The sequence below is a fragment of the Haliaeetus leucocephalus genome, unplaced genomic scaffold, assembly GCF_000737465.1.
Source record: "Haliaeetus leucocephalus isolate CR32 unplaced genomic scaffold, Haliaeetus_leucocephalus-4.0 Scaffold751, whole genome shotgun sequence".
NCBI classification, from domain to species: domain Eukaryota; kingdom Metazoa; phylum Chordata; class Aves; order Accipitriformes; family Accipitridae; genus Haliaeetus; species Haliaeetus leucocephalus.
This window is the reverse complement of record NW_010973187.1, coordinates 6528572-6555800: the sequence shown is the minus strand read 5'-3', so window position 1 is coordinate 6555800 and position 27229 is coordinate 6528572. Positions and strand designations below refer to the sequence as shown.

Here is a 27229-nt window from a genome sequence, read left to right as displayed (position 1 = left end):
GTCCCACATGGTGCAAAGCCAAAACCCACCACACTATTATTTTTTGGTGACGTGCATAAGTTTTTTTTCTGATCTAATCAGGGACTGATGAGAAGAGGCAGTAAAAATTTTTTTTTAATATGACTTCATGCCACCATCCTCCTCCTATCCTCAATCGTCTAATGAAAAAGACAGACGTTTCACTTCTTTTTCCAGAGAAGTTTAAATGATGGTCACTTCATTTTTCAAATGTATCCATGCATAAAATCCATCTGAATTTTCATCTTTTATCTGCTCCATTTTCAAATTTGGATGGTACGCAAGCTGGCAGAATGAGAACCAGGAATTCAATCGATAAAATACAAAGATAGTTCAAGGTGCAGGAGCTAAATGACAAACAGAAGATGGGGCGGGAAAAGGAACATAATTTAAAAAGGCGCAGCTTTAAAGCAGCATTAAGAAAGGAAGGGCTGTCCAAAGAAAATAATCAAGTGTTCTTGGATCTCAACTGAAAATCTGAGGGCAAGACAAGGACAGGAATATAGTAAACAAGATGTTACAAATGAATGGGTTAAAAAGACAGAGAGACATGACAATGATGTAAAATTGGTGGAAAGGTACAAGTATAATATTCTTTAAACATAGTTAAGTGCTAGTTCTCAAAATATCACCTGATGAGTTTTTCCACAGCCTTGAGAAGTATACCTTATTAACAAGTACACCTTATAAGCATACTCAATGAATCAGGGAAAAAATATCTCAAATGAAGGAATTTTTTTTCCATCATGTTTAAAATCTTGTACTTAGTATTTGTGGACCTCAATACTCAGCCAAGTCAAGACTATCTCAGTAACTGTGGCTTTTCTTGACTGACTTCTGAAGAGCTTAGTATTAGACAGTGCTTTAAGTTTTCTTTACATAATTTGCCAGACTAAAAAAATTGGTTCGTTCAGTTAATACATATCTCACACAGACACAGAGACAGCACAGGAATCTTTTTATCATGCCTTTGGAAAGAAGACTACAGTGATAAAAGAGACCTTTTGGAGGGGAAAGTGATCAAGCCTGAGGTTACACAGCATGCTAGCAATGGATCACAACAAACTGCATTCATGCATTTCAAAGGTTATGCTGGGATCTCCACATGGTGTATTTAAGTTATATCAAACGTGTTTCAAAGCAAGTGAGCAGGTGCCCTATTTCTGTGCAAGCACATGAAATTCAGAGCTAGTTTTCAGTTAGTTTTTAATCCTGTTTTCTGTTAAAATGATAAAATGAAGACTTCATATAGATCGCTATTCTCCTTTGTTTTAAAGACTACCTTTCAAAACCAACTTCATATTTTTCTCTCTATCTACTGCAAAGCTCCTGAATTTTCATATAACTAATAGCAGCGCTGCCAGTTATTACTGCATTGCTTTATCAGCATTCCAGGCTGCCACAAACTGTGACATTAGCTGTAGTATAGCCTAGCAGCTATACCAGTAGTGCAGATTAGCAGCTCAATGACCATCTTTTTGTTTGCATCCCTTTTGCTGTCCAGCAGTCCTTAGGTAAATACTCCAGAAGATACTTTTCTGTAATCTACTTGGAATCTCATTACAAACCTGATAAAACCATATTCTATTTTCACATTCCACATGACTCAAAAACACTCAACTTGAACATCACCTCCCCCAGAAGTGTTAGTTTTGGTGGGCTTTGAGATGCAGCTATTCCTGAAATTCACTTTAGCACCTGATGAAGGGCTAATTCCTGCTTCACCAATTCTTGGGAAAAATACTTAATATCACTGAATGAAATACCTTCATGGTCCTTGCTTCAAAAACTTAGAAGCTCATGTTTATTGTATAAAAGTTTAGTGGGGTTCATGTGCAAGAGCGGAAACTAACTTCAGAGATACTAAAAAAGGAGAAAGGAAAAAAATTGAGCAGGTTATTCAGTGAACACAAACAAGAAAGATGTGGCACTTTTTGATAACGTTCTTTACTGACTTGACTCCTGTAAGCTTTCCTGTTTCTTTTGAGTTCCAAGACTGATGTGGAAAAATCTGGGCATAACCACTTCTTCAGTAAATAAATCTGTTACAAAGAAATTGCTTTGGCCAAGTGAAAAGAACAAAGGTTGCCCATAAAGAAAACTTGTCAATCTGCACTTACTGTAAGTAATCCTCTACTCTTCTCAGGAAAGGACTAGACAGAAGGGTGAAACACCTACAGCTGTCAATGTAGGATAATAGCAGAAACACAAAACCTGTATTTAAACTTAAAATGTACTAGTATATTATCACTAGGAACTGCAGTAACTTCTCAAAACATGTATCTACAATTTTTTTTTCAAGAAGAAGAAAACGAGCATATTTTTACAAATTTGGCTTGCTCTCATCTTCTTCAATTGTTCACACCTATCTTTCATGAGTACCATATATTTATAAACACATGCATATATTAATACATGCTATAATAAAGTAGAAAATTTGATGTTGGTAAAATGCATAGAAAGCATGATTGCCCAATCACTTTTCTGATATGTCTTCCTGCCTACATTTTGTCAAATTAAGACATCAAAAACAGTGCAACGAGGCAGGCTTGAGGAGCATGAAGATTCTGGGTAAGAAAGAGACAGACTACAAACTATGGCACCACAGCATTTGTTTGCAGCATGACCACAACATAGCTGAAAAAAGAAAAGAAGAAAAAAAATTTCAACCTATATACGGCAAGAACTTACAGAAAATGGGGTTTAGCTCATGAATTCGTAGTGAGGATTAAGACATTCATCCTGAAACATGCATTACCATCATTGCAACACAACATATTGTTCCATTAGCTGGCACGTCTTCTGCAAGAGCAACTGTTTGTATGTTTCTGTTTCAAGAGCTTAAAATTGTATAAATAAGTTAATAATGCACTATGTCATTTTACCTCATTAAAGGCTAATGCAGTTGTGGTTTCTATCTTAGTCCAGAAATTTAAGTGTGGCTTATACCTAAGGACACTGCAGGCACTCCACTAAAATCTTTACAAAACGGAGCTATATCAACTTACAAAAGCAAAGCACAATACTTGTGCTAAAACAGCATTACGCATGTTTTGACATTAACAGGAAGTTGGGTTTATTAGACATTAATAATGACTAAGTGATCATTACCAATCACAACATGTGATCTACAGAAAAACTTCTGATCAAATCAAATGAACCACACACAGGAACACAGCTCAGAATGAATGGTTGAAGAGTTTTAAACTAGGATATTCAGTATGCAGGAATTCAGTAAGCAGCACTAAGAAAAAAAATCTCATTACCTTAAGAAAGAACCTCTTATCTGTCCTAACAGGATTGTAGGAGGCAAGGTAAGCAGCTATTAGAAGAAATTTGGAGTAATAGGGAAGTTCCACATGTGTATGTGCAGAAAGTCCTATAAAACAAACAGTTTATGAGTTGTTGAAACCCACTCTGAACATTGACAAACTTCAAATTAGACTTGTTTGCATTCTTCTTTTCCTTCTCTCCTGCTCTACTCCTGTAACTAAATGAGTATGGCAACTTTCTCAACCCCATTATCACAGATATAAAATCAGTGAAGGGCCAAGGAATGGCACGAAGCTAAACAAAACTAACATTCTGAACTCCTTATGGACTCATCTCAGAAACTGTATTTGAAGCATCAGAGATTCATAAATCACTAAGGTGTGATCTCCCAAAAAAAAAAAAAAAAAAATTCCAGGCTACTTTCATTTACAGTAATATTTCTGGCAAACAGGGCAGATGAAAGATGTATTTTAATACAATGGCAAAGCTTTTCTCAAAAACCCAGCTTTCAGGCTAGGCTACTCCAGACTGTGCCAGAGAGCTCAGCCAGGAACGGGGCTGGCACGGTGGAGAAAGGCGCAGTGCTGCACTTCAGAAAAACAGCTCAGCATCTCACAATTTTTAGCTACTGTTTTACTTTCTACAAAAAATGCTTTCAAAATTTTAAACTTGATCCAACTGACCTAGCCCGCTACATGTATACTTCATTAAGACTGAAGTCTCATCCATTAAAACATACAACTACAGTTTAGTGAGTATTTTCCTTCCCTCTTTTTACTTTTACTTTGTATTTTTTCCCTTTACATTCCTCTGCTCTTGTCACTGTAGTTGCTTCTTTTACACAGCTTATGCATATGAATAGGATGATCAAACCACCTTACTTCATCAGTTGTCTAACTATGGAGATGACTAAAGGGTCTCTCTTGTGCCTTCTTTGCTTACAGGTTTTCACTTCGACAGTTTCTGGTTCTGTGAAGTACCCATACCCTTATGCTTTAATCCACAAATATCAGCAAATAAAGATCAAGGAATTAAACATGTTTAAAAATTAAGATTAAGAGCCCTCAGTGTGATGAGAAGCATCCTAAATGTTAGCTAGTGGTAATTTCCTCTCATGTAGGCACAAAAGGACAGCAGTTTTAGTTTCATTTACAGTCAAGAGATTGTTTTGTATTGCATGTTAACTACAAAACGCAACACCAAATAAATTCTCACATATAGACAATTTAGTTTAATACAGAAATATCTGTTTCTACTCCATTCTTCTGGTCTGCCAATATTGCATCATGCACTGAATGATTTGCTTATTTACATCCACAGTAAAATTTATTGTAATAGTTTTTTAAGCATGTTATTATCAAATGCTGTTTACCAACAAGACAATTTTTCCTACTACATATACCTAAAAATCCTATAAAATGCATTTTAATTAAAGTCTCCCTTTTTGGGGTTGTCAGGTGCAAGAGTATTTCATGATCATCTGGGCACAGAAGGAGGGAGTTTAATAAGAACACTACGAATCAAACTCCTTTGGTCGACAATGTCAAAAAATTACTGATCATAAAGCAAGTATAGCAAACAGTCTGATGACTGCAATTATCTTAAGACAATTTTAAAATAAGTGGTTATTTTACCTACTATCTAAAGAAGAAATTACTTGTCACAATAAATAATACGGCAAAAGTGTTCCCAAACTACGAACTGGTCAAAAGACCATGACCAACTGACATTGCCAGGAAAATATTTTAGTATTCTTTCCTAAATTGTAAATGAAGGCCGACATATATTAAGATTCAACTTTCAAGCCTGTCTAAAGTATAAAAATCAACAAAGCTGTACTCCTCCAAGGAAAGAACAGAAAGAATTCTTGCAATTCTGACATTTCTCTTTGCCAAGAAATCAGGACACAGGACAGCTGTTTTGTTTAGGAATGTGCTAATCCAGCGTAATACACCAGGTATAATTTTCCCTTCTCCCCACTCAGATAATTCTGCCAGTTGGCACACATGGGCTTGACCATCAGGGGTCAGCCCATTCCTCATCCATTCTTACATGAGAAACACTGACTTAAAGAAATCTGCTTTTACCCACAAAGGACCTTAGGAAAGATTACTCCCAGGATATATGCTAGGGGAAAAAATAGTAACAGTCCTTTGTAGAACACCTTCTCAAAAAACATGATTACCCTGAACTGTAACTGAATGCTAACAGGTAGCCTCATCTATATAATTTCATTCACACGTTCTCAGATAACAATGACCAAGTCAAACTGAAAAGTACATATTTCACATTACAAGCCCCTACAGAGTTATTGTATCTGATACCTTTCAACTGCCCAGGTTCTCCGTTGCCACACTGTAAGCGCTCCCACTGTGAGCTAAAAGACAAGATAATGCAAATATATAAAGATGAAGTATTTGTTAGCCTTTTAGAGAAAACTACCTGCTTGGTATATGTATATTTTAATTTCATGACACTGGCTAGGATACAGTTAGTAAGAGAATAATTAAAAATACCAAGTCTTACTACCTTGCACATAAGTTTCAATAATGTGCAGACTATGCATATTTGAAAAAGCTGCAGAAAGTAATGCTATATTAAGGTATAAAAGTGAGTACAAGCTAATTGTAAAATAGTGATTTCTTTCCATCCAACTACCACCAGTAAGCAAATATCAATAGCGTTCTAAGTTGCAAGAACAATGCATAATTGGATAAAAAGTAAAAACTCTGATAGTTTTGGGGTCTTTTTTATCTGCTTAATGAATGTTTATACTAGTGAGAACAATATTATAATTACTTTATAATGTAATTTTGAAGCCTACATAAAAAACCAAAGCAATATTCATTCTGCACCGAAAAACTCTGAAGACATCAAGATGGAACATTTTGTCAGTGAGGAATGTCTACAAGTAGTTTGGTGTTTTCCTAAACAACAGCAAAAAATTTCACTTTAAAACTTCCCTTAAGGAATGACATTGTTAGAAATGTCATGATTTTAGATCATTTTGTATACCACAAGGGGACAGAAAAAAAAAAAAGGTCTGTTAAAGGACCAGTGCCTTTTTGGTTTTGTTTTTTAAAGATCTTTATGAACAGCCATAACTCATAAAACTTATGAAAACAGTTTAATGAGAGCCGATGTAATACTCAAATTATAATGAATGATCAACCAAATTATCAATGAGCAAAGTTTTTATCCAATGTCTATCTTACAGGTAGAAAAGTTTCATTTTCATCTCAGTTCAGGTAGCACAACAGCTGATATCAAAGCTCTATTGCTGTAACTTACAACTTGAAGAAAGGCCCAGAGTAATTACAGTTCTGTGGCCAGAAAAACTGATATGGTCCTTTTAATTCCTCAAGCATTTACAGATACACAGAGGTAAATCCTAGAACTGTTATGCAGAAAGCTGAAATTTATAATAAAAAAACCCAGTAAAGCTCAAATTTATAATCAAAAAAACGGTAAAGAGGGAAATTCAGTTATTTGGAAACAATTCATAAACTATTTTATATCATAAATTCATATTACACCCTAGAGTAGGCAATTACACGATATAAAAAGCCAGGAAGAACCCGAGTAGACTGTGCACTGAAGATCAATATTAAGTATAAATACATATTTAAGGCAAATAGAATAATGCCTCATTGTACAGTGAAGTCTGGCTCATATGGAGTAAAATCAATTCTCTTTTTGAAGGAACAATCACTTTTCCATAACATTTAGCATCGACTTCCACTACACACCCAGGTTCAGTTACCAGAATACTCTATGGCCTCAATGACATTCAAAGGAAAGAAATCATTATGTTTGTATCAAGACAAAGAAATCAAACACTACTGCATTATCTCTCTTTACGTAGCATAACATCAGAATCACTCATCTTAAAAGTGGGGAAGACATTAAAACTGAGCCAATTATTACCATTTAAAAGTAACATCACAACCTTTTTTCTAGCAGTCTGGCAACTTGAGAAATAAACAAGGAATCTAAAACCACACCAAGAGAAACTCAGCCCATTAGCAGGACACCAGCTGTTAATGCTGTCAAAAATGGTAATTCCATGTAAGGAAAATTTTGCCCTTGGACAAGAAAAAAAGCGGTCAGAAAGCACAGTAAGGGTACAAACCTAGCTCTATTAAACAAAGCTAAGGAACACAGATGTTCAAGATCTGTAACGTCTCATAAGAATTTTGATGCGTGCATGCATCCTCAGAGCAGTGAGGATCTGTCAAGTCAACGTCACAAGTGCGTTTTAAACTGTGCCTGTGTATATTCTGGTGACGGATTTCCATGCTTGGCAGTTTCATACATGACAAAAAATGGATCTATCTGCATGACCATCAGTGAAAGAGAGAACACAACCTGCTGTCACTGCTTTACTTAAATATTTTATATGCTACAAATACAGTTTTGTTTAAAAATTTCTTCCCTATTTCTAACATTATATGGCAAGAAAGAAACACACGTTAAAGAAAAAAGATTCTATCTAGCAAAAAAGAAACACTAGCCATGAAACATAATTGAGAGAGTAAATATTTAGAGAGGAAGCTTGTTAAAAACAGCAACATCAACAAAACAAACAAGGCCTCGCCCTCCAAGTTACCTGGATATTTCCCGAAGATAAACAGTCTGCATTGCCTTCTTCAAATGAGGTTCAATATTCTTCCAGAGTTTGCGGGTGTCACGTTCATTTGCTGCACCAAGCCAGAATCAACTCTGTTAAATATTTAACTCACACAACACTAAAACTCTTATCTCTGACACCTGAACAGTCACAGGCATGACACAGTAAATCTAACACCTTGCCTCTGAAATGCTATATTAGGACAATGCACCATCATCATCCATTTGCAAGCACATGCTACCACACCAAGGCTGTTTCTCTGTGGTTATTCTGAGATACTCTAGGACAGTTTGGCAGAACCACTGCTCTCATTTTCTCCTCTTCGCCTTGACAGAGAAATTACTTATCTCACTACTTTGCAAAAGTCCTGGTGGTTGAGTTAGGAGAAAGATTTACAGGGGGAAGCAAGTTTTCATGGTATTTCCACTTCATTTCCATAAAACACCACTAACAGATGTAATCTACTGCTTCTGCTGCAAATGCTGCCTATTGGGTGCAACTGGAATAAGCAACGCTTTTGTGACCAGAGAAATTGTCAAAACACAGTGAGGATCAAAGCAAAGTCCTCCACAAAATCCACAGGGGAGGTGGGGCACCTGCACTCTCATACACCTGCTCAAATTAAAGACAGAAACTTACCTTCTCCTCTGACCACTGGTTCACAGTATTTAGAAAAATTGAGCACTGCCTACAGAAAGGAAAAAGTACAACATATTAAAAAGGTACTATATATTTGACCTAGCTACAGAATGTAACAAGCAGCATAATTCATTACTTTGCAAAACCAATTAATTATTTTTCAGTCAATAATTATGCTGCTTGCTTCCAAACATTATACTGTAAAACATCACAACATTTCTGTAGATTAAAATACAAACAGAAGTAATCTATCACACATTACTTGGTTTTGATGTCTGTAAAACCTGTTTACTGTACTCAGGGGTTGCATATTTTTTTAAATAACATAGTAACTAAACATTATAAATGCAATAAAAATGTTTTCATGAACTTTTTTTACTCTTTTCATTTTCAGATAAAACTTTCCATTCCAGGAGCAGTTCAGCATGTTCAAAAGCAGGCCACACATACTTACACACACAAAAGCAGAAATTATTACAAAAAAAAAAAAAAAAGCCCTGCTAACACATTTCATATTCAAAAGAACTCCTTTTGCCTAAGGTAAGATTGAGAGACTTTTGACAAGGTTGTAATCTAGATTTTTTTCTAAAATGCTTAAATCAATGTTACACAATTTTGTAAAATAACAATCCTCACATTTCATTCTCCTTTTGTTCTACTGCACCTTATTAAATCTCTGTGCTAGTATACAGAACTCAATGCAATAACTTCCATATATAACATAATTCCAGAATGTATTATTAATAATCGTGCATAATAACATACACATTTAAAGTCTGTGTTAGACACTATGGAGTTGTTCAGAAGCCTACAAACAGCTGTATATGTCTGTCATTACCTTCTACAGAAGAGACTTGTCAAGCACAAAAAGAATCTAGGGTCCAATTACGTAAATCTTTTCATAATATTGGTATTTCCCACACACACAAACAGTGCATCTAAAGCTAATGAATTTATTCTGATAAGCGGAGCCACTCAGTACATGGCTAGAAGAACCGTGACCCTAGTTTTGTGTCTCCACCAGATTTCAGCAATCTCATTTAAACATAAAACCTGTATAGTTAACAGATTAAGTTCAGCTGAAGTTTAGCTGTTTTCCTGACGGAACTGCAGGCAGGACATTCAGATCATCTCACCAGCACTGATTTGTTCACCGGCTGTAACCACTGATCACTTCAAACTCATCAAATTTCCTTGTACACAGTATATTTAAATAATAATCTGAGGAGCTAATAATTGTTATTGCTATTCAGCCTTTCTTATGCAAAGGTCACTGTCAAGTAATTTTTTTTTCTTCTGTTAGTTTGTTTGCTGTTACATTCTTCAACTGATATATGGTTAAAATTCCTTTTTCCAAATATCTTCAATGTATTTTTGTTCCCTCAGGCATGGCTACATTGCAGGAATTTTGACTTATCTATTTTATTCTTAATTCCAAAAGACAGACAATGAAAACATTTATGTCAGTCCTTGCTTCTCTAGGCCTTTGAGTCAAATTAATATGCTATGTTTCTGTAAAATTGTGCAACAGATCTGGCTTTTAGCAGCTTGGTTACCTTAAAATCCTCTGTAGGAAGCAAATCAAGTGAAAATTTTACACTCCTAAATAATATAGGAAAATGTTTCAATTTTAAGTTAAATTTCCCATAAAGTTGAAGTATGAAGAATGTTGGGTGGCAAGTTACATTTAATAAACATGGGAAACAATGGAACTTGAGGTTGGACATGCTGAAACCATGTAATCGAAGTTATTCCTTCAGATGTTGAAAGCAACTGACATTCTGCTGCATTGTCCAGGAAGCGAATACAACAGAAGGCTATTTAGGGATTACAGGAGTCCATGTGAGCAAGAAGGTGCAATAAGAGCAAAATCACATAACCACATGTAAAAAGAACTTGAAGAGAAAAGAAGCACAGCGCGGCCTATCATTGCTTGGAAGAGTAAAATCATAACTATTACTTCCTCTGATTGAATTGCAAACAAACAAAAAATCATGAACCAAGTCTGTAATGAAGTTGGTCCCTCAAAAACTGCTGCAGTTGCAGCAATTGCTTCTACTATATTTATCAGTAGGCATAAAAGGTTTCATCACATTTACCTCCTTATATCAACAGGTAAAACAGGTAGCCTAGTCTTCTCAGTGACTCTCTGATATCGAGGAACAGCTTGAGCTCAAAAACCCCAACAGAAGTTCTGGGCTGGGTGAACCACATGCAGATGGGCATCTCATTAGTGCAGCTTTTGTTGCCTCTGACTGGCAAATTACATAGCAATGGAAACCCTTTACAGCCACCAAAACAACTGCAACCTTTGTTATGGATTTTTAGGGAAACTGCATTTTGAGCTAACACATTCTTAAGAGGGTAGATATAGACTACATATAAGGAAGAAATTTTTTACGATGCTGGTGGTGAAACACTGAAATAGGTTGCCCAGAGAGGTGGTAGATGTCCCATCCCTGGAATCATTCAGGTCAGGCTAGACAGGGCTCTGAGCAACCTCATCTAGTTGAAGATGTCCCTGCTTATTGCAGGGGAGTTGGACTAGATGACCTTTAAAGGTCCTCTCCAACCCAAACTGTTCTATGATTCTATGATTTTCCCTTTGTCCATATTCAACAATAAATCCAGACTTTCAGAGCTCATTTGGCAAACACCCAAAAACAAAAAAACAACTCTAAAGGAGCTCATCTCACCAGATGCTGAAGTTCCTTCAGGTCCCTACAGACCATGTAGAAGACACCAAGCAGAATATTGATATATGCAGCATAGAAATCCGCAGAATATTCTGGGGGATGATTCTGAGACAAGATCTTCTGCAGGTGTCCTGTTTAAACAAAAATAAGTTTTGCTTATTTAAAGCTAACTTAAACTGACCACATTTTACAAGTTAAGTGGAAAAACAAACTATAATCATCACTAAAAAAAACCCCCCAAATCCACCAAAAACTACACTGATAAAAAGAATCAGCAAATATAATGGAACCAAAATGTTACTTTGAGATGTTTTGGCAAGTGGAAAAATAAAAGTCTCTTAGAAGTTGTGTGAATATACACTTTTACATTCGAGTAGCTATTCCATATTCTGCAAAAGGCATACTGACAAACATGGAAAAAGCATTGGGATGTTGTTTGACAAAGTATCCCTGAAAAGCAGATTAAAGAATTAGTTTACCTATGCTGTAATCAGGAAAATACAAGGTGAATGGCTCAAAGCATCCAATATTTGGACGGAACAGTTCCCATACTATTTCACTGAGCAGGACAACTGTCACATTTCTGTCAGTCTACACAGAGAAGAAAAAAAAAAAAGTGACAGACAGGCAAAGAGAAAAAAAAACCACTGCATGTTACAGTATCAATGAGAAAAATTATTATTGTGACTTTTCTCTTCCACAAAAATCATCAAATTTCCAGTTTAATACAAATTACTAGCATAGTAATAAAGCTTCAGCTGGCCTAATCAAGAAGCTCATACATTTGCAGATTTTCATAATTACATACAATTTCTCTGCATCCCTTGCCATTTCACTGACATGTAAGCTTTGTGCAGCGATAGAGCTCTGGTACAATACCAAGTAGATTCTATCTCTTACTCCCAAAATTAAGACAGCATTTTACTTTGGTAATTAAACCCAAACTTCGAGAATAAACAGGAAGAGTTAAAAAGTGAAAGAAAGCTCAATGCTTTCTGAAACCAAGCTATCTAGTACTTTATTTCAAAGGTAAGCTGGTCTTTAAAAACAGACAAAAAACACCCCAAAACAAAAACATAGTATTAACTGTGTACTCTACCAACTGTTTTACTAGTTACCAACAATGGCCGTACATAGTAACATACTCTTTTTAACCAAGTTATATTGACAATATACTTGCCTTGAGTTTGATGTTTTGGTCAATAGATAACAAAACACTTCATATTAAAAAAAAATTCCTTACTTCCTTTTTGAAAGGTTTCTGGAACCGTACTAAAAATTCTGCACAACAAAAGATGCTTTTAAATGTGGTTCTTCCAGAAAGACATTTCAAAACTATGGAGGCACCTCAAGAAAATAAAAGGAAGTAACCTGATTGAATTGACAATGCTTAATATGAGCAGTGAATGACCTGAAAGAAAAGTTTAAATGCTATTCCCCTTCCCTGAAATTCAGGGAGAATCTTCTTCTACTTACTCTTCCCACTTCTTGGCAGTGGCACCCACCCATATTCTTTACTGTTTCTTCTTTCTCTATTTTTATGGAAGTTTTTCTTTCTTTTAATGAGAGAGCATCTTTCCGTAGATTTCTTTCAATTGTCATCCTCTCCCAGATTTCCTAGTATTTTACCTGAGAAAAGTACTAAGGTATTTTCAGTTCAGTTCCTGACAGACCTTTCAATATGAAAAACTTAAGTACTTCCCACCATAATCCTCACAGAAATCAAGCATCCTATGACCCATTCTTTGCCAATGATACCCCACTCCCATGAAATCTTTCACCACTGATGAAGTTTCTTGTCTCCTTTCACTCCAGGAAAGGAAGTAATGCAGTAGATTTGCTCCTAAAACACTCCTCTGCAACATCAGCTGCACAACAATTTTACAAAGCCTCAGTCCAGAATCCAGAATTTAAGCAACTGGAATCTCAGCATTCAGGAAAGCTGACAAACTTATTTTGAGGCTACTTTGGAATTTGAGGGTGTTTCTCTAGCATATATAAGTCTTAGCCTATTTTTTTGGTCCCTGAACAGCAATCATAGCCCTAAGTTTTCCTCCTTTCTCTGTCAGACAGGTTGTTTCTGCTTCAGGGGCAGGAAAATCCAGAACATGGGCAGAACAAACAAAAAGGCAGAAAATGCACCAGCTGCCAGGATTAAGAACACAGCTGTGAATCAATCTTCATTCAGTAAATACAGAAATCAACATCACCAGAAGATTAAGAGTACCACACAAAAGTCTTGAGAGAACAAGTATAATTTCAGCTATTTAGATGTTCAGACGTTTCAAAGTACCACCATCTTCTGGTTTTGTCTTCAGTTTCTTTTCAGAGAATGCACCATTTTTCCTTATGCCAAGGCATAAGCTTTGATACTTCAGAAGTGAGAGAGGGAAAGATACAGTGGTTTACTCCAGTCAGAAACATACTGTGGCACAATTCCAGCAGAAGTGTAAAAACTCTCTGCCATTACAAAGCACACTCACAGCTGCTGAGCTGTGCAGCTCCAGCCACAATTAAATAGCTGGTGGTACCATCCTCAAGACAGCCACCATGCAATGTTGTGAAGTTTCACATGGCAGAAACTTGAGGAAGACAAATGTTTCCTGAGTTGCAAATTCACGCTTCCGATGCTGAATTCACTCAATCTGGTTGAGCTCTCTGAATCAGCAGCTGACTCAGAAGCAGACTTTGGATTCCCACACAAACATCTGACAAATTCTAAAAGGGGTTTTATTTGTTTATTTGTACCAAACCAATAGGAGCTATGTTGAAGCTTCCCCTTATAGATTATAGTCTGCCTTTTTTTCTGCAATTATTACAAAACTTTAAACAAAGAGTAGAAAAATTTTACATTCTTCGTAAAAACAAAAATGTTCTAGAAAAGACAGCTATGTATCTGATACCACCCTCAAAAGAATCTACAACAGATTAGATACTGTAAAACAAGATACTTTTAAACAGAATTTTTTTTTAAAAAAAAAAAAGGGTGTAAGAAAAACCTGCTGATGTTTAAATTCTGGTTTGGTTTCTAGTTCTGACCACTGCCAGTTGATTGGAGGAGGGAGGTAGAGATTAATTCTGCAACTTTTCTCATCTAAAGAATCACTTATGTTGATCTGTGAGCCTAGATGGACAGACAGATACCACACTCAGTCACTTTCGCTATGCAGAAAACATACGTTAATTTTTTTCCAGACACTTACCAACTCTTGAAGCCTAAGAAATGCTGGCAGGATGTTTGCTTCCATTTCCCTCAGCTGCTCTGCTCTATCCAGTACCTTTTAATAAAACAATGACCTTATTATATAGACAACATCACCTTCCATTCTCACGTGGACTTAAAATTAATTCTTAGCTGCTGGAAACTCATTTCACCAATGGCTCTTAAGACAGCAGAAACCATTTAAGTATCAAGACCCCTTAAACAAGCAACATTGGAGAGATTATTGCTTGAGGTGTGCTTCCAGGAAGCCCGAGCAGCTATGCCATCTAAAAGAAGATACAATCCCCAGACAAGCAACATTCAAGCAACATTCTCATGCCTTATGGCAGTAAGAATTAAAACATTAAGTATACCAGTCAAAAGCAACACTGACAAAGCCATGACAGCATTAACAAGCATCGAAACCTCAATTTTTGTCCAGAATTCTTACATTATAAAATTATGTGTAATACTGCAGCACTATATCATCATGCTTACTGTAAGAGAGATATCTTTTCCCACTATGAAATTATTTTTCAGAAATAAGAGCTGATATTTTCAAGAAGTCAGCTACCATCCAGAATTCACAGAACCGAACTTTGAGAGAAATTTTTCCTGCCATAGTTCGTACCCTAGAAATTTACAGGATTTACTGTATTGTATGTAAACTTGACATGGCACTAACAAATATGTAGCATATATACAGCTTAAACCGGAAACACTTCATCTAAACAACATATTTTGGAGCCTAGAGAAAAAAAAATAGGAGCATGAAAACACTCATGGCTATCCTTTGGCAAAAGAATTCATATTCCCAGTACACTTACGATCTTAACAGGAATGAAAAAAGGTAATAGAAACATATATATTTTGTGTTTTATTTACTACTCGCAATATAAATCTAAATTCTGAAGTTCATTACTTCCTTTGAATTACTGCTCGTGAAAGAGAAACTATAGGTCCCTGGAAAATTGTATTTTCTATCCCTTTACATTCCATCCCCACACCAAAACATTTAAGACATATCTTTTCTGTTGCCTGCAGTAAGCAAAAGAATTTTATGTGGACAAACAAGAAACATTTTATGAAAACAGTATTTCAAAATAACACCGTGCAGAAAAAAAACCCTGAAAGAACAGTATCTCTGCAATAATAGCTCACACTTCTTGGGGAATTTATTTAAAACTACTATACAACATATGATTTTATATTGACATCTGCATTTGGTTCATATAATAAACTACTTCAGGGATGAAGACTGCTTTACATTACTGACCAATAGAGGCTACATATTTTTACTAATAAAATTCTGATTATTGAACCCAGTGACATGCATCTACCGAACACAAAGCTTTAAGGTCTTGACCTAAGTAGATCTTAATTTTTAGTTGAGTCAAGTGGTTCACAGAAACAGCCTACCCACAGGCCTATAAATCCACACCTTATTCTTTAGTTTTAATATAGATTTGTCACCCTTCAGCCTTTTTAAAAAACTGTACATTTTAGAACTGTCTGCTGACTTACATTAAAAACAGGAGCTTGTTACTTCTGTAAGGTGCTAAATATTGTAAATGTATGAATGACTACAAGTTATATCAGTTCCAATAGTTCAGGTAGTTAGAATGAAAAAATTCATTTTTCACAAGTAATCACAAGCATTCAGCACCCATGCTTGGCTTAAGAGAAACATTTAGAATTCTTTGCTTGAAAGTAAACATTTATCTTAATTTGCTCTGACTTAATTGGGCTGAAATATTACATTATTTACTACCGAAATGAAATAGAATAAATTAGCACTGACAGTTTATGTTACCAGCATGCTGGTCTTCCATCAGTCTCAAATTAAACCACTCTACAATAAATTCACATGACACAGGTTAATATACATGAATTGATTTCCCCCATTCCTGTCTGTTCCCATGCAGAACAGAACTGAAATACTGATTTAATAGTTAATTCTTCTGATTCAGCAACTATTTACGTGATATAATTGAACCTTTTTAAGTATTTAATGGTTTGCTTTCTATAACCGTTGTTCAAGAACTTTCTAATTTTCTGAGTGATACTAATTTTCATACAACACATGAAGCATTCTTTACTGATGAAGAACAGTTTTTTAATTCAAATATTAATCTGAAAGTAAAATTTTATTATAAAAAGTATTTTCTGAAATTCCCTAAAGGTTATTTTAGTGCTAAATTTTGTTCTTATGGAATTGTTGAAGGATGCCAATACCACCTTTGTGATGGTAGATTAAAATGCATTATCAACATATAACTTCTTATCTATTGTAAGTACTGATACATTTCTTCTTCATTCAATTTTTAAGTATGTCAAATTTATTAACCTCATGAGCTGTAGGAAACTATGAGTTAGTACTGTTTCCACTAAACATAGTATGAAGTTATTTAACTCGGTGGTTAAGTATTTTTAAACAGAAATAAAATTTATTTAACTATAACCTGTGAAACAGAATGAAGAATGTTCAGTGTAATTATGAATTTCTTGTTTGACTGCAAAAAAACCAATGCAGTATGCCTGTTGATTGCTGTGAGAAACACGCAGAGTGATTACCCAGGGTCATTAAGCTTTCAATCTTGAACCACTTTCGTGTTTTCTTAAATAATCAATTTGACCTCTTTTAAAAACCCTTAATTCCTACTGCTAGGCTGAAATTTCAGCCCATGTCCTTTGCAGGTCCACAATGCATATATGGAGTTACACATCACTAATACTATGGCGTTCATATTTTTAAGATAATAGATTTTGTTCAACCAAGAGAGAGCTAGGAAAAAAAAAAAGTAGTTTTGAGGAGTCTATATCCTTTCTTCAGACCTCTTGTATGCCTGAAATTTGTTTCTATGTTCATCTTAGCACAATAAATGCTGTTACAAATGTCTGCAAATTTTGACTGCTTTATGTAGTTAAGATTATCACAGGAAAAAAAAAAACCAAAACAAAAAACACAGCAAAACCTAGCATTCTAGTACTACATTGATTCAATCATTCCTGTGAACTAAATTCTGATTATTTTTCCTGCGGTCTGCCTGTTTATTCCACTTGAGCATATCATCAGATTTTTCATTGCACTCTTTTTTTTTCCACCTGAATTTTAAAACTACAGTTCTGGTCTCCAAGGGCCACAAGTATAGTTAAAGATGCAAGATCACAACAGCACTTTTACAGAGGAAATAATGCATTTTAGTTCCTTAATACAACTTCTAACTTGAAACTATTCTAGCCAACCAATTCTTGTCATTTGCATGCTCCATAAATCACTTCTGCCCTGCTTCCCACCTTTGCTTTCTCATTTGTGAAGCTATCTTCACAAGGAAACAGATAAGCATGACTTACTAATTATAGAACAAATACAGGCTCTCTATATTTAAAGATTTTTGTAATATTATTACATACCTAATTTAACTATGCAGTATAATTTATGTTCATTATTAGCTATGCTATACAGTTTTTGTGTATAAAAAGTTTCTAAAACCATGAAAAATACAGAACCTCATCTAAAGCCAGTAAACCAACAGAAATAATCTAAACAGTATCAACAGATTCTGAATTAGGTCCACAGGGAAATTTTGTGAAAACTGATCTATAATGCACACGTTTTACATACAAATTATTGATAACAATCACCCACACCCTCTCAACCAAACTGAAACTGCAATACTAAAACTAAATGACTTACAATGTATAGTGTTTGATCTTGAAGCTCTCGACTCACAACAGCTTGTTTAAACAGACGAACAAAGTCATTGAAAGTATCACAAGGCACATGAGAAGTCTGTTCTGCCTCAGAACAACAGCTTTGCAATTGGATGAGAATTTCTTCTAAAAGAAGTCGTGACGTAAAGTATTCCACACAGTTCACGAACACATGAGGAAGCTGAAGAGAATAAAAAAAAAAAAGATACAACTCTATTTGGCTTTTTCAGTTTAAATACTCCAAAATCAGTTTTCCCTTCCAGATGAGACAATGAACGAAACCACACCCTGCCAACAGAATATAGAGCATAAACCAAAAAAACCTTGCCAAAAAAGAATGATTACTTATGTACCTAGTCAAAATATTATATACCACAAAGTGAAGAGAGATCTGATGAAGCCTCATACAAAACATACAGTGTACCTTCTATGTTTAAAATGTGTGAACAATACACAAAATGAAAACTAAATAGCATTTAAATCAAAGAAAAGCTAGACAATTGTAACACATTACAGTATCATAAAGTAGTCCATTACAAATTACAGTGTCTGGATAACATGAACTTCTCAAACTTACATTACAAAGAAAGTAATCTAGAAGCACACTCCCCAAAATACTCTGAATGTTTTTGGCATTCAATGCATACAAATGATAAAGTGTAAGCTTCTATATCAGGCACGTGTAACCAGCCTGCTTGTGCAGAACATTTTTAGAAAACCAGATCTTTTCAGAGCAAAGACCGTGTGAAAAAAGCAGAGTATGAGATACATTTTATTACAATCTATAAAATGTACTTTTAAATACCAATTTAGTAATATTGAAAAGTTATGGTCATTTGTCTATAAATAGAAGACTATGGACTACAAAATAGTACCAGTATTCAAACCTACATAAGGCAAAAAAGGTAATTTTCTAGCAAGTCTGTTTTTAAGAAGTAGATTATTTGCATAGCTCCATACTCTCTGGTAAGGCATATGCTCTTTTTTACACTGAACATTAAAACCTCTGGAAAACATTAGTCATTGGGATACATATGCATTACTTGCAAAATTAAACTTCAGATACAGGAATATGTGTGTGTGTGCGTATATAACAAAAAAAAAAAAATACAGAGTACTCCATTCCAGTCTTTCTACTTAAAATACAATATATGGCATATGATTCAGCAGATGTGGGAAAGCGTGGGTATATGCTAGCAATCCACTCAAACTGTGTAATAAAAAGCTTTCTTATGATTTTGAACACTACTAAAAGAAAGGGACAACATCTCCAAAAGCACCTATTCAAAGTGCTGCACCTCCATAGCAGAAGGAAAGCTGGGTGCCTCAGATATGATTCACAACACCACATTATGAAGGAGACACTTATACTTGGCAACAGGAAGTTCTGTAGAAAGAGTTGCTGCTTAAATCTTATTCCTTTCCAGGGTCTGGCCACATCTTTGTATATGTCACAAGTGGGTGGCACACTGTTAGGAGCATTGCACAAAAGGCTACTGCATGAAAGAGGATCATGACCACTGTCTTCCACCTTTCTCCCTCTGCAGAATTTTTAATGAACAGGACAAGATCACTTTATTTCTGCATAAAAACCATTCCATATGTGATAAGTGCACTCTGGACAAACCTAAAGTATCAGGGCTATGAGAACACACAAGTGGAAATTTATGGTTTAGGCATAAAGCAGGCACCTGTCACTGGTGTGAAGTACATGACTGACAAAAAAAACAGGCACCAACAAGTTTAGATGGAAATTTCTGTGATGACACCCTTCAACTTAGGAGGACTTTAAAACTTGTTTGGGGAAAAATTAGAACAAGGAATAAAACTAGCATGAATATACACATTTTCTAACAGAAAAAGAAGGGTCACAAAAGTGGCAAGGACCTAGTACTTAAAAGTCTTCTGCCAGCACTGACCAGAGAGGGACTGAAATGAACTTAAGGCCATACCTCTCTACATCATTCCTCAAGATAACTTTTTTTGTAAGAAACATGCATTCAGCCACAATGACCCACTACTTCTATGTAGTTCAGATTCTCACATGATGCTTAAAAAGTAGGTTTCTCTGCCTGCAGTCATTGCAATTGAAGTAAGTCCATTCCTGACAAAGTTCCTACTCCAGTTTAGTAACATATAGCAACTCCAGTATTCAAGGATATAAGTCATCTCCCAGTGGACAGCATTAAAGTGGGTTTTTTTCCTTAACAGTTGAGGGGAAGGCGAGTTTGTAGTCCCAGCTTCCTAGGAATGTAAGGCTCCAAATTCAAAACTGTACAATGAATTCTCAGTAGTTTCCACTTCACTCATTCCAACAACATCTGTCTTATCAGTCCTCCTTGACCGACTTCTTACTTACTCCTACACTGTTTTCTAAGAGCAGGAATCCAAAGGAAGTTTATGTTAGAAGGCAAAGCTGAAAAATAACATACAGTCCTAACATTTGTGAAAGTGATGCTCATACAGGAGGAAATAGCAACACTACTGGCATGGGAGAATAAGATCCATCCCACGAGTAAAAGACCTGGCAATGCCAAGCTTAGTAAACACAAACACACCTGAAGAATTAATTTTATTACATTAGAAACTGTGAATGGCATCCTGTTTCTTGGGGTTTTTAACTTATGATGCATATCAAGCTGTGTTTGGAGGATGTAGAATAAATTAAAGCGCACAAAATCTGTATTTTGAAACAGGTTCTGAAAATATAATACTAAAAAGGGCTATCAATACACTTTTTCCCATTTAGAGCTGATTCATTAAGCAAAAGAATAATCATTTAGTGTTCAGGAATTAAATCAATTGTTCCTATGCAACACTGCTCCAACATTTTAGAACTCCTGTGTTGTTTCTTTTTCAAAGCGAAAGACAGATTTCCTGCTTCTTCAAGAGGGCTGATTGGAACTAACCAAATTTGCTGCAATGAATTCATCTCAAGACTGCAAAAACAACTATTGGCATCAGAAAGAATGGCAGTTGCCTGGTATTCAGCCAGTGATATTCACCATTTCAGACGCACTTTTTTTTTTTTTGCCAACATACATGTAGCTTTTATGTTTGCTTTGAATGCTTTTAACAATTTTGCTAAGTTTAAGCTCTTAGGCTGACATTTAAACAGATCACACACATCCAACTGAATATAATTAAAATGAGTTTGTTAATACAAAACAAATAAAACAAAATTCTATGACTGCAAACTCTTTTCATTCTTTATATACATGTAAAATTAATTTAAAGGAGAATAACAAGAAGATTCAAAAAAGGTATAGTGTAAATGAACTGGAGTCATCATAAGAGCACTTACTTGTCACTGGAGCTATTTCAGGTTAAGTCCCTTTTAGAGAGCTGAACAAAATTTGGTTCCCTTTTTTCTTTTAAACTTTCTTGGAAAAGTTATTATGGTTTATATTATATCTCACTATGTATGACTTCATTTTATCCTAAGTGCACTAGTGAGAAGAGTGGTGCGTTCATCACACTGTAACTGCAGAAGAAGAGTCTAAAAGGCAGAAGTGGCTGAGGAAACACACCATTTTGACAAAGCAGAAGCTAGTTTGAGGACCATCTGTTACAGATAAATTCTAAATTCAATATCTATTGTGAACATTCTTACCTCTAAAGTGTTTAAAAGAGTTTGCATCACATAGGTCTTTCCACTAGATGTATGTCCATAGATAAAGATGGATGGAAAAGTAAACTGCTGACGCTGGGTGGAGGGAAGGAAAAAAAAGTGGTTGCTGTTTCAATTCTTCTTTTTCATTCAACAGATAAATGACTTACCAATGAAGTTTCCCTCCAAAAGAAAAGTTATCTTTTAAATTGAGGCATTAAATATAAAATACACCAATTATTATGGAATCAATGTCATCAAGTTGAAATGCTGGGAGGATAAGTCCCAAGAATGAAGTATCACATAGAGCTACCAGTGAAACTGCTATAACATGAGGATACATTTTTCATGGGAAAAACAAAAAAAAACCCCAAGCCAAAACAAGCAAAAAACCACACACCAAGAGAGAAAAACTGTGGGCTCTTAATTCAAATTAGTTAACTAACTGAAACAAAATCTTGGCAAGCACAAATTGCAAGCTTTACATTGTCCTAACTTCTACAAACACTACAAACTGTTTTTCCTTCCATTAGCACCAAACAGAAAAGAATTACATGGTTTGGTGGAGGAGATGCTAAAGGAGCTTGCTCTTCTCTCACAAAGCAGTATTTGATAGAATACCTCTACTTATTTAATGGTACTGACACTGTATATTTCATGGATTACTTTTTTTAAGATGTAGTGAGAATAATTAACTTGTTCTTTTTATTTCATTCTGAACAGGTATTTATTTTTGTTTTTCTCATTTCTAAGAATCTTTTATACTGACTTAAAAAATGAATACAAAAATAAATTTGACAAACACTTTTTATGAAAAACAATTATATTCAATTAATCCAAGATGAAGGCACTGTTGTGCAAGATATGCAGATACTCCAACCTGCATATTTAACAAGATTTTAAGTATCTATTTTTTTTAAGATGACTTGTTGCCACTATGCTTGTAATAAATACATAAAACTTAAATGCTGTAATTTGATGTAATTATTATTATCTATAATTAAAGGCAGAACCAGAAACAGATACTAATTTCCATTTTGTTAATTGAATGTAAATGGATATATCAACTGCTTTTAAGTTTGCAGATAAAAACCTCCATTACTTTTTACCACAGCTTTGCCAAGCAGTAACAGAATCAATTAACAAGCCAGTGATTTCCAAATCTCATGGCCAGCAACAGAACTAAGAATCTGACCAATTTCACGTACTTGGAATTCAGGCATGCAGGTATCAGATTAACAGGTTAAAACCAAACAGAATTTCTACACTGCCACTGAAAAAAAAAAAAATACCCCAGAACTTTAGACCAGGGAAGATGACAGACTTACTTCCTGATACTAACTGGCAAAGATAGAAGAGAGTCATGGAGAAATCAGGCTTCAGAGACAGCAAGGCACAAATAGCTCTAAGCTTGTTTGGGTCCTTCCAGCTGCAAAACAACCTTTCAACCTTCAAACTTGCTAGAATCTATCAGCCAAATGCTAATGTTAAAGACAGGTAACAAAAAAACCCGAACAACAACAACAAAAAAAAACCACCACCAAACAACAAAGACACAACCAAATATGTTCATAATGACATCACAAAAATGCCCTTAAATTTCTACTCTCCCCTCTGACACAGCAGAACGTCTTTGTTCTATTCAAACATAAAATATAAAAAGCACTACCTCTCCAAATATTGACAGCAACATGGACACTTGGGATTCTCGACAAGGCACCAAACTTTCCAAATGAAGCAGCGTAGCTGCTGGGTAAGCTGGATGTTCAAGGTTAGGCATTTTGATGTTCCTGTAGTTAGTCACCTAAACATGCACATCCCTTTTGAGGCGCAGACAAGAAATAAAGTGATCTGGAAAATAAAATGTTTTAATTATCATTTGTTGTCAAATACATAAAGGAGGAAAATGAACAGGAGTTGACAAAAAAAAGCTAAACAGACATTCTAGCTCAGCATAATGGTATAATTATGATAGACCTAAGAGACTTCATCAAAATCAAACTTTACTATGTAAGGCATTGTACAGACATTTTCACACCAGACAGAATCAAAAAAAAAAAATCAAATAAAAAGGGCAAGACATACAGGGTGTGAGCAAATCAACATAACAAAGAATTGTCATAGTTTAGTTAACTGGAGAAATATACACTTAGTTCTGGTTTTATATACATTTAAAAGTAGCAAGGGAATACAATGAGGAAAGTAGATTAGTCACAGATGATCACCTACCTGGACAACCAATAAGCCTGGATTTACAAGTAACAAAGAAAAGGTAGGGCATAGGGAAAGATGAAGATGACAAAATAATAGCTCTTCAGATGTCAACAGGAACACTTACCCCACCTTAAAAGGAGCAGAGGCACGTGAAGAAAACCTAGCTGATGGTAAAGACTCCTCAAAAATAGTAGGAGCCCAAACCAGTTAGATAAAGCTGTAATATTAGTTACAGTCTACCTTTTAGACAAGGACCAGTCAAAGAAGACTGAGGGTCTTGATTGTCCAAACACTGGAAAGGCTGGATTTTAGTGACAGCATATGGAAAAACACCTCAATCAATGATACCACTTTGTCTGCAGCTTCTAAAACTGCTGGAAGGATGGTACATTTGTCTGTAGTGATAAGGACAACATGCAGAGAGAGAACTTAAGTAACCTCAAGAGCTGGATTCTGACTTTGTGAAATGTAACGTAACTTGACACCCAAAAAGAAAGTTTGGAAATTCAGATAGTGCAATAAAAGATATCTCATCAGCAAATAGATATGTCTGTAAGTTATCAAGACAAAGATAATAAAAAAAGTACTCCAAACACATTTAAATATAAGTATTTACAGCCAAATATGTTACGCTGGGCATAAGTACAATGCCACATGAGAAAAGATTAGTTTAGCAGAAGGAAATCAGAAATAGCATGGGAAATGGAAAACAAACTGTTCTGAAGAAAAAAAGCAGTATTGGGTTGCACTGACAGGGGAGCTGTTGGGCTACAAGGAGGTTCATAAATACAAGTGTATTTATGGAAATACTTAATAGAGTTCATTTTGGTACCAATCTCTATTAAGTATTTCCATAAATACATTTGAGGAAAGATTTTTTCCTATTATTTTTACACTTCGCCTTCAGTGTTTTCTGAAGTAAAATTAGGACTGTAGAATCATCAACAGAAAAACAAGTGGAATTAATTAGGAAAAACGGATAACCCTGACAACGGAAGCAATGCCAGTATAATGAAATTCAGCACTTCAAATTACATGTACTTGTAAGTAATCATATCACACCTAACCAGGACTACAGTTAGATACCAAGAAATTCTAAGTCTGAAGCAACCTGAAAAATAAACAAGTCAATCACATAATAAGTATCAGAAATCAAAGTAATGCAGCTATCAAAAAAACAAATTGTATGTATCAGGCAAATTATTTCCCATATAGACAACCACACAAATAGCCTTGGCCCATTATAACAGTCTGCCCACCTGTCCACCGTATCTATTCAGATATCTATTCAAAATGGCATGGTGATACAAAAAATTGAATAGCTTGATTAAGGTTGCTCTTGAAAAATGAGCTAGGAGTAACTATGAAGGATGAAAAGAAAAAAATTTAGACACAGCCGTGCACTGGCTGAGAGGAGGGAGTGACGGCCCCCGGCCCCCACAGCGCGGCCCCGCTCCGCGAAGCCCGGGCTCAGGGCTCCTTCCGCCACGCGCCGTGAGGCCGAGGGCGGGGCTCGGCCCAGGGGGCAGCTCTGACGCCGCAGGCCGGGACCCCGGCGCCCTCACCCCACCGCTCCCAACCGGCACGCAGAGGAGCAGGTCTGCCCCTCCACCTCACGCCCCTCCACCTCACTCCCCTCCTCTTCCCCCGCCCAAGCGCCAGAAACCGGCTGGCCGCCCCCCTAGCCGGGCCGGGCCGGGCCGGACCGAAGGAGTCCCGCCGCCCCGCTCCACTCCACTCCGCCTGGCGACTCACCCCAGCTTCCCACACCGCCCGGGCGCCAGCTCCCGCCGCCGCCTTCTGCGCATGCACACACCACCAGCCAGCCCCCGCCTTCCCTGGACACAGCGCAGGTGCGGAGCCCGCACGCATGCGCCGTAGCGACGTGAAACTGACTGTCCCTGCCCTGAGTCTGGCAGCGCGGGAAAGGGCGGGCGAGGTGGTGCCGTTGTGAGGGGAGGTCGCTGCCCGTTCCGCGGCGGGGTGAGGCGCGTATAACGCACGTCCCTGGACGTAGGTGTCTTTGTAGCCCTGTGTTTGAAGCCGCTTGGCAGCAGTTCCCGCAGGGAGAGGAGGATGTTGAGGTTAACGTAGGGGACGCTGTGTCACCGGGGCGGAGAGCGGTGCGGCTGGTCTCAGGGGGTCAGGCCTAGGCCTGGGGCGTAGAGTCCGAAGGAAGTCGTGGGTGCCTATGTGGTTGTTGTGGTATTTGTTAGTGTAGCCACCTCCCTTACAGGTGTGCAGACGAGCCCATGGCGTCTGGTGTCTCTGGTGGGATGCGTAGGGATGAGGGTCAGCTTCAGGGCGCATCCTCTGAGGGGACAAGGGCATCAGTCACAGGAGGGGTCTGGAGGTGTTGCATCCATCCTCTCTTCACAACTGGAAAACATGTTAAAAGAAAATTGACGTGAAATTGTACGTGTAACTCATTTATGTTAATAGAGAACACAGCTTGAAGGAACGGCTGTGGAGTCCCTGCTCCAGTCAAGCTTTGCAGACAGTGCTCTCTAAAAGCACACAGTAATACATTCAGATTACAGTTCAAGTTGTATTATGCATAAACATTGCACATTGTGTTAACGGGATAAATACGACAACTGCATGCAGCGTTATGAAAGCTAAAGCGATATTCTCCCTCCGCAGTCTGAGCTGGGTGAGGTGTTAAATAAGCAAATAAATCCTGTGTGAATCAAGCATGATTAATTTTTAACAGACAGGTTTTGTGTATATATATGTGTGCATGCACAATCATCATATCTTGGCCTGAACAGAATTTCAGATCTACAGATATATTGTAAATTAATGGACCAAACCCATACTGAATGGAATTAGGAAAAGAGAAGCAGAAAAAGATGCAACTAGTTCTGATTTATGGTTATGTATACACCAATTTGTGTACACTCATGTTTTTAAAATGGTCTGTTATTTATTACAGTTTTGCCAAAGCATAATAATAGTATTATGTATAATATATATATAATTATTATTTTTAATGTTACTGGGTTTGCATATGTGTCGGCAAAAACTGTAGTATTACTAATTCAGTCCACTTCTTTGCTTGTTAAAAAAATCTTAATTTGGAGTAATAGGTAAGTTTTAAAGCGTCGTATCAAGGCACATGCTTCCCAACAGAGTGAAATACTTTTTTCTAGCTCTTGAAACCATGAAATCTGTTGGGGCAGATTCCTCTGCATACAGATAGGCCATGTTTCAGAAAAAAACAAATGTAATAA

General features: G+C 36.4%; 1 protein-coding gene across 1 annotated transcript in view; it reads right to left on the bottom strand.

Moving 5' to 3' along the window:
- Window positions 1–25800, bottom strand: part of ORC5 (origin recognition complex, subunit 5) — a 73426-nt gene extending 47626 nt beyond the window's left edge. Inside the window, exons 1-11 of the mRNA XM_010580902.1 lie at window positions 25752–25800; window positions 23452–23633; window positions 21786–21878; window positions 18156–18353; window positions 14460–14534; window positions 11736–11847; window positions 11257–11387; window positions 8561–8609; window positions 7901–7991; window positions 5616–5668; window positions 3285–3397 (exon numbers count right to left, since the gene is read on the bottom strand). Coding sequence (XP_010579204.1) covers window positions 3285–3397; window positions 5616–5668; window positions 7901–7991; window positions 8561–8609; window positions 11257–11387; window positions 11736–11847; window positions 14460–14534; window positions 18156–18353; window positions 21786–21878; window positions 23452–23562 — 1026 coding nt within the window. The 5' untranslated portion in view covers window positions 23563–23633; window positions 25752–25800. The remainder of the gene's footprint in view (window positions 1–3284; window positions 3398–5615; window positions 5669–7900; window positions 7992–8560; window positions 8610–11256; window positions 11388–11735; window positions 11848–14459; window positions 14535–18155; window positions 18354–21785; window positions 21879–23451; window positions 23634–25751) is intronic.
- Window positions 25801–27229: the final 1429 nt, after the last annotated feature.